Source organism: Gallus gallus, chromosome 11 (genome assembly GCF_016699485.2).
Source record: "Gallus gallus isolate bGalGal1 chromosome 11, bGalGal1.mat.broiler.GRCg7b, whole genome shotgun sequence".
NCBI classification, from domain to species: Eukaryota; Metazoa; Chordata; class Aves; order Galliformes; family Phasianidae; genus Gallus; species Gallus gallus.
Window position 1 is genome coordinate 1943260 of NC_052542.1, and position 12118 is coordinate 1955377.

The window sequence follows — 12118 nt, forward strand, 5'->3', positions numbered from 1 at the left end:
GAGCACTGAGGGTTCACCTAGGTTCAGCACAGTCTGATCCAGGATTTGGGCTTCTGTATTACTGCAGCCCATAACATTCCATACCAGTCCGTGGCAAATTGGATCCAGCTTTTTCAAGAAGGATCCCAAACAGACCCATCTGCCTGATGGACAAGCTTAGGCCTAAGCCAGAGGCTACTTTGCTCCAAGGCAGCCATTTCAGCCCTAACACATAACACTGTTAGACTCAGGAGGACCAAAGCATTGAAGACTGAGGCACTCATACACTTTGAAATCCCTAGCTCTTGCCTCCTCCCCTTAAAGAGCAACTTCTCATCATTCCTTTCCATTCAAACACAAACCATTCCCAATGGTCTGTAGAGTCAAATAATAAAAAACAAAAATCTCACCTCTCCAAGGAAGACACAAAGTATCTGTGATCCTCCACTCTGCTTTGAGCAGAACACAACAAAATGCAGGGAAAATGAGTCCAAAGCCAGCAACGCTTTATGCCACTACCTCTATCTGCTTTACATTAGGAAATAGCTGAGCACTTCATCCTTTCTTTGTGGTCCAAAGGTAAAATTAGCCTGCTTTCCTAGTGCTCTTACAGAAGTGGTAAGGGAGAGTGGCCCTTGCTGCTGGAGATGGAATTTCAGCAGCAATAGGACTTCCTGCATCAATTGATCAAACACTCGATCTGGAATTAGCGGGCTCTGTGCAAAAAACTTAAAACAGTTTGTAGAGGTGAGCAGGAAGCAACATGCCAGCTCAGAAATACTGCCTTTCTGCAAATGGATGCCTTGCTGGTCATTTTGTCCATTATGAGTTTTGGGGCAGCTGTTCTAGAAGGATGTTTGGGATCTTCAGGCAATACACATGACACTCATACCAAGTTGCAGAGAAAAACGTGTTCAAAAAGCATCAGTGCGGAAAAGGAAGTACTGGGCTGCAAGGCCAACAAAGACCTCATCCTATAGGCTCCAAAATACATTAGTTCAAACAGCAGTCTGTGGTGTATCCTCAGCAAGGTCTGACTGTGTCAGAAGTCTAGAGAGACACCAGGCATTGAGCATGCATCTAGTTGTGGGACCACGTACCTTCAGCAGCTTGGCCTTCATGGAGGCAGTGATGGAGGTTGGGTTGATGAACTGGAAGGATGGTGCAGCATTATTGGGATATTGGACAGGGAACATCACCAGCATCCTGACTCGATGGTTGCCACAGTGCACTGACACTGTGCAGCTACGGTTCACTGCATCCATCTGTGTGAGGAAAAGCAATTGCCTTGCATTCAGATCCCCAAGGACCTTTAAACTTGCAGTGGCTTCAATTCATGCTGAGGGGCTGATTCCCCTGCACACCCATAAGATGAAGTCGTGCTGTTGTCAAGGGCAATGAACACAGCGACAGTAAAAAAAAAAAAAAAAAAACAACCCAGGGAACAGCTTTCACCAGCAGACTGCCAGTCCAGCAGCATCTGGAGATTCCAGCCAGCCCAGGCTGCAGCAGGAATCAGGCAGCTCCCAACAGCTGCCGCACTCCACCCCACCTCCCTGCCCTTGGCCACAGAGCACTTCAGGCCTGGTGCAGCAGTAACAAGCACCATCTAAGATCACATAGGACTCTCAGGAAGGTATCTGAGAATGTGAAACCACAGTGGTGGGGAAAGATGACAGGGAGCATCCCCAGGCCTGCCATTTCAGCACTGCACTGGGCCTCCAATCAGCTTCCACTCACAGAAGAGGCTCTGCTGTGTGAGGGAGATGCCAAAACTGAGGGCCGGAGTGTGGGACAGTGAGGGCTGATCTGACTGAGTTCAGAAACAGTTGAAATGAGATCAGCTGCACGTACTGGAACAAGCCACTTTGCAGTTTTGGCAGAAGAAAAACACAGTCCAGCCTCCTTGGGGCCAGTGCCAGCATAGTTACTATGCTGAAATATCTCCCTCACTCCCAGTGTTTGCGATTATCCTCTTTTCTACTACCCATGGCCAAAAGGATCTCTACAGCTCAAAATAAACCTTGCTTACAGACAGAAGTCACTGCAGCAGGAGAGTTCCCTTCAGAAGGCTCTGACGAGCCAGCTTGCCCATATCCCCTTCTAGCCAAGTAGCAAAAGAAAACTACCTCCACGTTGACATTTCGGATCTGCACGTTGATCAGCGAGAACTCCTGCTGCAGTGTTTGAGGCAGCCCCAGTTGGTCTGTTTTCTTTCCCACCAGGAGGTCATTCAGGAAGTCTTCTTTTAAGGCTAACAGAAAGGATGCAGTACAGGCTAAGGCAAGTTAGAGTAGAGCTGTGGCATGCGATGCCACGAGGCAGCCAGGAGAACAGGCTGCTTTTTGATACATGAAAGCACAAGTTCTACCTGGCAAAGCCCTGTAAGCTGGAGGGTCTAAGCTGTTGTTTAGAGGAAGACTTCAGAGCCTTGTTCATAAAACAAACAATCTGTCTGCACAGTGGTTTCCCAAGAAGGTTACAGAAGCCACCTGTACTCTATACAGCCCTAAAATGGTCTGGTCTCTACTCACTTGAGACACCTTCTCCACCCTACACAGCACTGCCAGACATGAACAGATGAACTGGAGTCTCTTGGTCCAGCAGGAAAGAACTACTGCCAAAACAGTCTCCAGGAGGAGCCCTGGTCTTTGGGATTCACACCCCACTGCTCTTGGCTTTCAGGGAATGCATCCAAAGCAATCTGATGAATAAGGCTTTGGGAGAGAGGAGAGGGTATTTCTGGCCTTAGGAGATGCTTAATTAATTTGGAAGCAGCAGTGTCCATTTAATGTTGTAAAGCATTCTAGTGAACAGTCCTTAAAGACTCATTTAAGCACTGGATCTAGCTGTCCTCTTCCACTATCAATATTTTTCAGTAGGACAATAACCCCTCAAAAGCAGAATGTATTTAAAGAGCCAGGCAAGTGCTGCTGAGTACAAGGAATTATGGTTAAGATGGCCAATTTGACTGAGTTTCAAAAGAATTGGTCACTGCCTGCTGTGTCTGGCTGGCTCTTGCCTTGACCCTTGCTACACGCCTCCATTAGGACAGGTGAAGCTCCTGTTCAAGGGGGATTTTGCTGTGCCAACCCTTCCTAAGAAGGCCAAATGTGTCCTTGGAAACATCATCAAAAGATACAAGGGATGTCCCATTTACTCAGCTGTCATTCTCACCTTGATCTCACACAGACTATTCTTAGTGAGAAAACAGAAAACAAGAAATGCAAAAAGCTATCCTCGTACAGGGGTTTGTCTGAAAGTCACTGTCTTTGCTGCTGGGACAAATATATCTGGCTTTACTGCTGCCCAGCTGGTTGCTGAATTTGGATAGGTAGGATGCTTAGCTACTCATTCCTATTTGTGATTTTATTATAGTGCCTATATACACTTCGCAATAGGGAGTTTAAGGAAGGATTAAAGGAAGATCTGTGGCTCTCAGGGAAGATAATTATTTCTAGCTCAAAGACACCACCACAGCTTAACTAAAAAGCCATCTCTGAGGTTCCTAAAATGGGCACTGCCTTCCCTTTGTCTTCTCCCCCTCTTCCCTTCTAATTAGCTTCTAATCTCCAAAAGCCCACATATCTGCCCAGATTCCTAATGATATTTTATAGGTAACAGCCAGTGAGAAGAGCTGTACACTGAACACACAGCTGGTGTGCTTTCTAATTTATCTGTAGAGCATCGTTTTCTTCAAAGATCCCCCAAAGTCCCTTACTAATCTGACATGGAGACTTTGCAGTGGAAATTAAGCCACTTCCTGGGTGGCTCACATCAACAGTCCACAATTGCTTGTGGACTAGAAAGAACTGAAATTCCTACCTAGAGACTTACTTGTGCATTGATCATGAAATCATACCATTTGCAGCAACATCTACCCTGTTACAGAAAAGTCATTTTAATTCCCTTTGAAACAAAGGAAGCCTTACCAGGTCTGAACCAAAACCAGACCCACACAGAAACCACACCATGGGTGTGACCATGTCAGGGACAGTGAAAGACCCTCTCCCTTGGAGAGATCAGATAGTCAGAATGACAACCCTTCTCTTAATACTCTCAGCTAGAGCAAGAGAGGCTATGCTTCTTCATACAGGATTGCTTGTGGTAAGCACAGAAAGCCAGAACACTTGCTATCATGTTATAAAATCCTGATGTAGATAGGGGTGCTGGCAACCTTTAGAACTTGTTCTGTGACCATCCAGGGAGGTTGCAAAGGAACTTCAGTGGGCAGGAATCCTCCAGTGTCAGGAAGAGCTTCCCAAAAGGACCTCAGAGTTGTCTCTATGACTCAGAGGACAGTTATTAGACCATTTCCTCACCTTCTCTTCAGCTTGCTGGCAACCCAAAAGGAGAATCAAATTGCTTTCCTATAAACCTGCCACATGGGGATTCACTGTAGCACTTCGCTTCAGTACAGAAAGGAACTGTGAATTTAAACCCAAGCTGACACAGACATGGGAGCACTGAATTCTTCTTCTCTTCTTCCTTTAGATATAGAATCCTCTTTAGATGGCTTTTTCATGTGCACATCACCACCTTGGGTCTCAGCTGCTGCAGCCTCTTCTGTTTTATTCTAATCTCTTCAAACACTATTACCCTGAATGTTTAACCTGGCCAGAGCCTTAACCACACAAACCCTGCTCCACATTCCTGCCTTTGTTTGCCTTCTCTTCCATAAAGACAAATCAGTGCTCGCTGAGAAGCTCTAACTGTCTGGGACTCATGGGGTAGACTTAACAGCCCTGTCCCTCTGCTAGCCTTCAATCACCTGTTCTCAGCACACGGGAAAAAGACAGCAGATCTCTCCATAATACTTTGGAAGATGGGAGAAGACACTGCAGATATGTTAATGTCCTTCTCAGATCAGTTCACATAGTGACTCTAGCAGAAAGATTTAGATACTAGGCAAGCAGTTTGCGTCACAGCACTTTATTCATGAGCCCCCCTTTTCCATGGATCTCATTCATCTCTCAGCTTAAACTGAAATGCATTTGTAAGATGTTTACCTTACTTCTGCCAGGAAGCCACAAAGATGACCTAAAGGCAATGCTAGTAAGTGCTACTGGTAAAACAAATCTCTTCCTTGTCACAACTAAAACGACATAATTGTGCTAGAGGAGAAAAAATTTGGTAGGACAATCCTGAGAAAGCCCTCATGTTTTCTCTCCTCCCAGACTGGAATCCGTTAATCTCTGAAACAACACCAGTTTGTGCTCTGCCTACAGTGTTATTTTCTTAGGTCGTGATGCATTTACTTCCCAACACAAATAAAGCTGGTGCTTGAGTTCCCCAACTCATCACTTGCCTCACCTTCCTCATCCCCATGTCCAGAGCTATGTTGGGGCTCGGAGTCCTGGGGTTGAAGGGCCTTGTCTGGCTCGGGCAGAAGAGAAATCCCATCAATGAGGTCATCAACTCCATCCAGGATATCATTAGCACACAGCTGAAAAGAACAAGCATACAAACATGCTGCACAACAGAAAAAAAAAGAAAAGCCACCACTAAGCAATGAATTTCTGGATTTGCAAGGTGAGTCTGCACGCTCTACAGTCACAGACCTTGGCACAGTTTCTTTGGCAAGATAGGCTGTTTTTCCTCTTTCCAACATTCTCCCCTTTGTCACTTCTGAGTGCCTTGCTTGCTTACAAAGTCACTTAATTGACATATCCAGTCTCAGTAACAGAGGTTTCACTTTAAACTAAAACCAATATGCCCTTAACACTTATAGTTAATGTGCCTGTGTGTCAAAAGTCACTTCATTTTTAGATCAGTGTGACAGCAGCATGCTTTCTGCTTTTGATATTCACACTTCAGAATTTGGAGGCCCAGGTAAATATTATAGGCCCTAGTGCTTTAAGTCCTGTACCAAAAAAGAGACCATGAAAACTTGAAACACAAATTTAGCACAGGAAAAACAGGAGATGAAGAGAAGAAACACAGGGAGAAGAAAGGATAAGGCCATGACGTACCAAATCACAGTACTGGTCACCAGCAACATGCCATCGAGTATAGCTTGATCAAGACCAAGAACAAGAGAGGGGCGGGAGCCAGCAGAGGATAAGTAAAGTCTCTGATACAGACAAGCAACTGGTTTAAAGGCAGGACAGAAACTATTCACAGCTCTATCAGGTAGGCATAAAGGGTCACTTTCCACAGAGAAAGTTTGTTACAGACCTGCAGGACTCCTGCAGGATCTGTGCTGGGACACATCCTTCTCAATATATTCATATAAAACCTAGAATAGGAGGTGAATAGTGACATGACCAGGTCTGCTGATGCCACCAGGTTATTCAGGGTAGTAACATAGTGGCTGACTACCAACAGTCACAGAAGGACCTTGCAGGAAAGATGAACTTCAGTTCAAATAAATATAAAGCAATGCATATAGGCAAAAAGTGACAAGTTCAAGTTGACTGAGGGAGCAAGACGGAGAGAACAGACTAAGCTGATGTTTTCATGGAATTATGCCTAACATTTTAAAAGCAAATGAAACACTGGAAAATCTTTGCTAAGAACAACATTCTGATCCCCATCCCAAAAAGTAGTAGAGCTGAAAAAGGGTCATGAAATACAAAAGGATGACCAAAATTCTCATACAGAGGATGAAGGAAATCAGGATGCTTTGACTAGACAAAGGAGGCAGCTGACATCTATATTATATCTATATAGACATGTCTATATGACAGAAATCTACAGACCAGATGGCGTAAGATTGGTTGCCCATTTCATCTCCAATGTTAAGAGCAAGTATGTAACAGGAAAAAAAAAACTAGCAGGTATCAAAATTAACAAATGGAAGAAGCTGTTTTCCCATACAGCATGCAGAAAGGCCATGAAACTCCTTGCTCACAGCACATTTAGGATGACAAACATACATCAGTCCAGGAGGTCAGAAGAAATCTATGGAAGTGAAGCCCATCAAGCTCTACCAAATACAGAGATGTCAGGCTTGGTAGGCCTCTAAGCTGTAAACTACAAGAGGATGAGAGAGCATGTGAGAGAAATGTCACTCCATACTTGCTTCATTCTTACCCTCTTTCAAGACATCCACAGCTGAAGATGAGACAAGCAGGGCAATATGGGCCATCCGGCCTGTATGAACCCTCTGCTCTGACCCAGCAGAGCTGACCTAGCTTGCTTTAGCAATTTGTAATTGCTGCTACACAGCAGAACACTGGAATTCCTTCTGCCTGCACCAGGCCAAGAGTCAGTGGAAACATGAGATGAAGCAGAGGGTGCAATTCCTGCATTTACCTGATACCTAGAATGCCAAGAATAGTCTAACAGCTGCAGAGGTGGCATCTTCAGAGGCAATCAGGCATTAAGTGATCTCCACCTTCCCCAAAGCCTTGCATGCTTACTGCTACATGACTAAGTGGCTTTGCACAGACACAGAGAGGCCTCAGGACAGGCTTCCCTGGGGATGTTTTTCGTCCCATCCAGGTAGGAGCTGAAGGGGGAACTGAAGTGGCAGCTTGTTTCTCTATGTCTGCAGCTCTAGGATACCAGAATAGTGACTGGGAGTGCAAGGAAAGGGAGGTGAATCCAGCCTGTAAGAAAACTGCCTACAGTTTAGAAGTGTCTACGTACCCTCTGCAGCTGAGAGTCAATCCGCCACATCCGCAGAGTCTGATCACGGGACCATGTAACCAGCTGGTAGTCCTTAGAACCTAAAAAGGACAGAAACTTATAGACCCAACTGAAAACTGAGACTGCATCTCAGTGCTGCTTTCAGTGCAAACAGAAGCGAGCAAGCTGGCACAGAGGTCATGTGGATAAGGCACTACAATGGAAGGCAGAACACATGAATCCTACGATTCCTATCCTACTTTGAATTGACCTGGGCCTTTACCCCTCCCTCTGCACAGTTATCATGCCTCTAAGTAGGGTATGATTTACAGATGAAAGCCACAAAATAAATACAACAAATATGATACAGGTTTTCCAACTAGGAATGAACAAGATTGCCTATAAAGTTTATTTAAGCGGAAGAAGTGATGTGGTGGAGAAATGAATTTATTTTTACATTACTGAGAAGTTGAAACAGGTGATGAAGTAACAGGCATTTTAAGATGCAAACATTTAAAAACGTTTCTATGCTACAGTAGCTGGCCCTAGGCATCCTTTTTCTTCTGAAAGATCTGCTGATGCCAAGACAAGTTCAGGTTGCAACCAAATACATCTAGACACATACTATCAAGCAGCAGATAAAGGTACCGGGCTATTTATGTCCATTTGTAGGCCTTGTGATACAGTTTAAATTTCCCTTGTTAAACAGCTGCTGCTGTTAAGGAATTTGCTGCTGCACAACTGCTTTTTACACCCCTTGCTGAGGCACAGTGGCTGTGTAAATTCAGCACTGCAGATTTTGTGCAAGGAGATTTGTGCTATCTTGAGGTATCTTGGCTGTCTGCATTGAAGTGGACTGGGAATGCTTGTATGATTAATGTTGCTTGAGAAAAGCATGACTTCCAGCCTTGGTATGTATACATGAATTCAACTGAGACACTGCAATTGTGGTTCAGGTCTGCTCGAACATTCACACACAAGCTTTCTTAGACTGCACCTCCAGATCCTAACAGCTCTCTGTATTGCTCACCTCTTTTTCAGAGAAAAGCAAGAAACAGAGAAAAAAGGTGACTTAATTGAATTGCCCCAGCAACCTGTGGCAGAATTGGATCAGAATTCAGGTCTCCTAAATCCCAGTCCAGCGCTCTGTCAACTTCACCACCAGTGGATGTACAGGCTCCAAGGTCAGAGATTACAGTACTGAACATCCCTGGGAACGGGAGCAGGAGTCCCACAACAGCCCTGAGAACCAGTGCAGGATTCCCATTCAGACAGCTATGCAGTGCAGAGATGAAACTGACTCCCAGCTCAACTGTGCGCCTGTTAACTCCTCCAATCTGGAGTCTCCCACCAGCTCTGTGTGCTTTTACACCGCAAAGCAGTACCATCAAAGCCAGGCATGTTCATTCTGTCGATGGTAGCTGAGGTTCTGGAATTTCCTATATTTAGCTGCCTACGCTGGAAAATGCAGTCAGGATTGAACTCTGTCAGCAGCCTCCCCATCCCACGCTCTCCCTCTCCTGCCTTTGCCAGCATATGGATAAGGAGGGAACGCTGGTTCTGTGGTCATGCTGGAGGCTGCAATCCAGGCAGCAATGAAAGGGGTTAACCGGTTAGCCTGCAGCTCTGAGCAGGGGGAGGGTGCCTGCACTCATACACCCATCTAATAGTTTGTACAATTTATTCTGAAAGATACATTTAAAAATAGACTCACAGGGGAGAGGAAGCAATTAGAGTCACCGCTGACCCACTCAGCATTCACTGGATTTGCTTTGTTAGCATGGAAACAACAGGGCAATGCTTCTGAGGCCACTGTGATAAAATGAGTGGAAAACAGCTGTAGCTTGGGGGGAGAGAACAGCAGCAGACAGGGGCAGGAAAGCAAGCTGGAGCCGCTCCAAGGAAAGGTAAGAGTCAGAGGGTGACAGCATGAGCATTGCAGCCAGGAGCCATGGAAAGCTGATGACAGCAGGACAGGAGAGAGAACACTGAGCCCAGCCCTGATCTCACCTTCTTTCTGTTTCCTCCACTGAAACTCCAGCACCACGTCATCATGTCCCACAAAAGTATGAACAGGTGTGTTCAAGTCAAAGACATTCCAGAGAAGTAGGCTGTTCTCTCGTCGGAGCTGCGGAACCATCACTGTCACCAGCCCATTGCTGAAAGGCTTGAGAGAGAAACACCTTTTGGTTGAGGTACACTACCCTGCTGTTAGCATGCTCTGTAATTCTTGCCTACTGCCATCCATAAGAACATGTTGGTTTTAAATGAGCTCAGCACTAAGTAGAACCAGCCTAAAGCAGAAGTGAGAAGGCAACTGCAGCACAAACCTGGCATCTTAAGAGGGAAAAGATGTAACATGCTTAGAGAGACTAAATGCAGCTCACTTAAGGTTAACCACTTCTTTCTGCTTCTCCCTCACTTATCAGCTGTGAGGCTGGAGTGGTTTCAGCATCGACATAAGATCCTTACTGCAGTTTGCAAAGCACTGAAAGAAATGCTTCCTAGGGACTGGCAGCTACTCACAGCCGTGACTCTGAGAGGAACACTATAACCCATTCTTAGAGCCCTATGAGGGATGTGGAAAAGGGACCAAAGCCTTATGAGACAGTACTGACTTCAGAACATATTCAGATGTCCAGGGAAGAGAACAGGTATGACTAATGTTAAGAGCCTTATCTTCACACAGCTGTGTGTTTGCTCTATCAAAAAGCACTACTTCTTGGATCTGACATGCTATAAGAGCCCAGGGTGCCACAACTAGAGATTTGGGGAGCAGAGGAAGCCCTTAGAGAGGGCAAATGTCTGTCCTACATGTACCAGTGCTGGACATGAGTGAAAAAATAGGACAGCAAGAGCAGCAGCTGCTTTCCAAGCCTCCTGCTCCCAGAGCCAATCACTCACACCTGAATTTTATCCCCAACAGGATGATGCCAAAGACTGGGATCTCACACTGCCAGTGATTTCTTCTCCCGAATGCCCCCATTGCAGACATCGCTTTTCTAGGCCTTGTAAGTACCATAAGGGACTTTAAAATCAATGTAACATCAAGTAGAAGTGTCGAGAAGCACTGCAGCAGTTCTTTATTTAACATGCCTTCATGAATTTGCTCTCACAGCACAAGTGGGGCTGGTGGGTGTTTCTCACTCACCGTGTATCTCGCCTTCCAGACAGGAACCTGGCAGGGAAGGATATTGAGGTATTTCCGAGGCTGACGGTAATCCCAGAACTTTAAAAAGAAAACAAAACAAAACAAAAAAACCCAAACCAGACAACAAAACCATCAAGCAAAGGCACAAGTCAGCTGTCCATACCTTTAAGCTGCAGCTTTCCATGCTGCCCGTAGATATAACAGAGCGAAATATGCCAAGGTGCACACAGCATCATTAGTAACCCCATTCATTAACAGAGATGGCCCCAAAGGATGAATACCAAGTGATCAGCATCTGGCAGCAGCTCTTAGAAAACAAGTGACTTGGGATCATGTCCACAGTGATCACAGCTTGAGTAATTAGAGCATGGAGACAGGGAGGCTGCTTGGGCTTTCAGAGCTACAAGGTACCCTGCAGGTCTGGACTAACCCATGTGCCAGTCCAGACTGGAGGCAGGCCCACCTTGCTGCTACTGCTAATTCTGTAATGAAGAATGTAACCTTTTGCTTTGATAGAATACACATCAATTGCATTCACCTCAGACCTTAGCTAAACGTGAATAAATTCCATTTGGCTGACATACCAAGCACACTATTCCCCCCTAAGTAAAGCTCTGCATATAGCAACGCTTGCAGACATACTGATAACCCAATTTGACACGAGTTAGAGAACCCCAGGGGCTGGAGCATGTCTCCCACCAAGTTGCTGCAATCAGCTTGAGGCTGGCAACTCCACATTTTGGGAAGGAGGCACTGCTGGCAAGCAACAGGCAGAGGCAGCTGCTTTCAGTTTCAAATCACTGCAGCTATGTTAACTATGGCAAGCACACGTGCACCCATCCTGCAATCATTTCTTTGTCTACTCTGTAAGCACATCCTTGGTTCAATAGAAACAGGCTGCCAAAAAACAGACATAAGGATCCAGGTCTTGCCAATACACTGCCCAGCGCATCAGCAAAAGGAAATCTGCCCCACCATCCTGACACCTCCCAGGCAAAAGTTCCAGAAGCAATACTTACCCTGACAGAGTTGTCCTGGCTGGAAGTGGCCAGTGTGTACTCGTTGTCAGGATGCCAATCCAGGCCATGGATTTTAGAGAGATGAGCTGCTAAGTATTCTACTGCGGTGCTGGGTTTCTGGAAGGAGAGACATTTTCCTTCTCAGCAAAGGACTTCTGAAATTTGGTCTAGCTCTTTGGCATAAAAAGCAACACTTTAACAAGGGCATGAGGAAGGCATTAGCTCAGTAAAATAGCTGAAGGAAAGGGGCTGTGAAAGGTGAGGTAAATTCCACAGTCACCAAGTGCAGCCCAGCACCACACTGTTATGCTCAGTAGAACAGTTAAGTGCTCTGAGATCAGCAACAAAGTGTAAATAGGCATAATTAATGATCAGAGGGAAGGAGCACCTCTCCTAC

At 45.6% G+C, this 12118-nt stretch overlaps 1 protein-coding gene across 4 annotated transcripts in view; it reads right to left on the reverse strand.

Moving 5' to 3' along the window:
• The window catches only part of WDR59 (WD repeat domain 59), a 48599-nt gene that overhangs the window by 21095 nt on the left and 15386 nt on the right, over positions 1-12118 (reverse strand). For all 4 annotated transcript variants that reach the window (NM_001012776.2, XM_015279138.4, XM_025154156.3 and 1 more), the window contains exons 8-14: positions 11722-11838; positions 10703-10780; positions 9562-9718; positions 7573-7652; positions 5293-5425; positions 2109-2233; positions 1080-1244 (exon numbers count right to left, since the gene is read on the reverse strand). In NM_001012776.2, coding sequence (NP_001012794.1) covers positions 1080-1244; positions 2109-2233; positions 5293-5425; positions 7573-7652; positions 9562-9718; positions 10703-10780; positions 11722-11838 — 855 coding nt within the window. The remainder of the gene's footprint in view (positions 1-1079; positions 1245-2108; positions 2234-5292; positions 5426-7572; positions 7653-9561; positions 9719-10702; positions 10781-11721; positions 11839-12118) is intronic.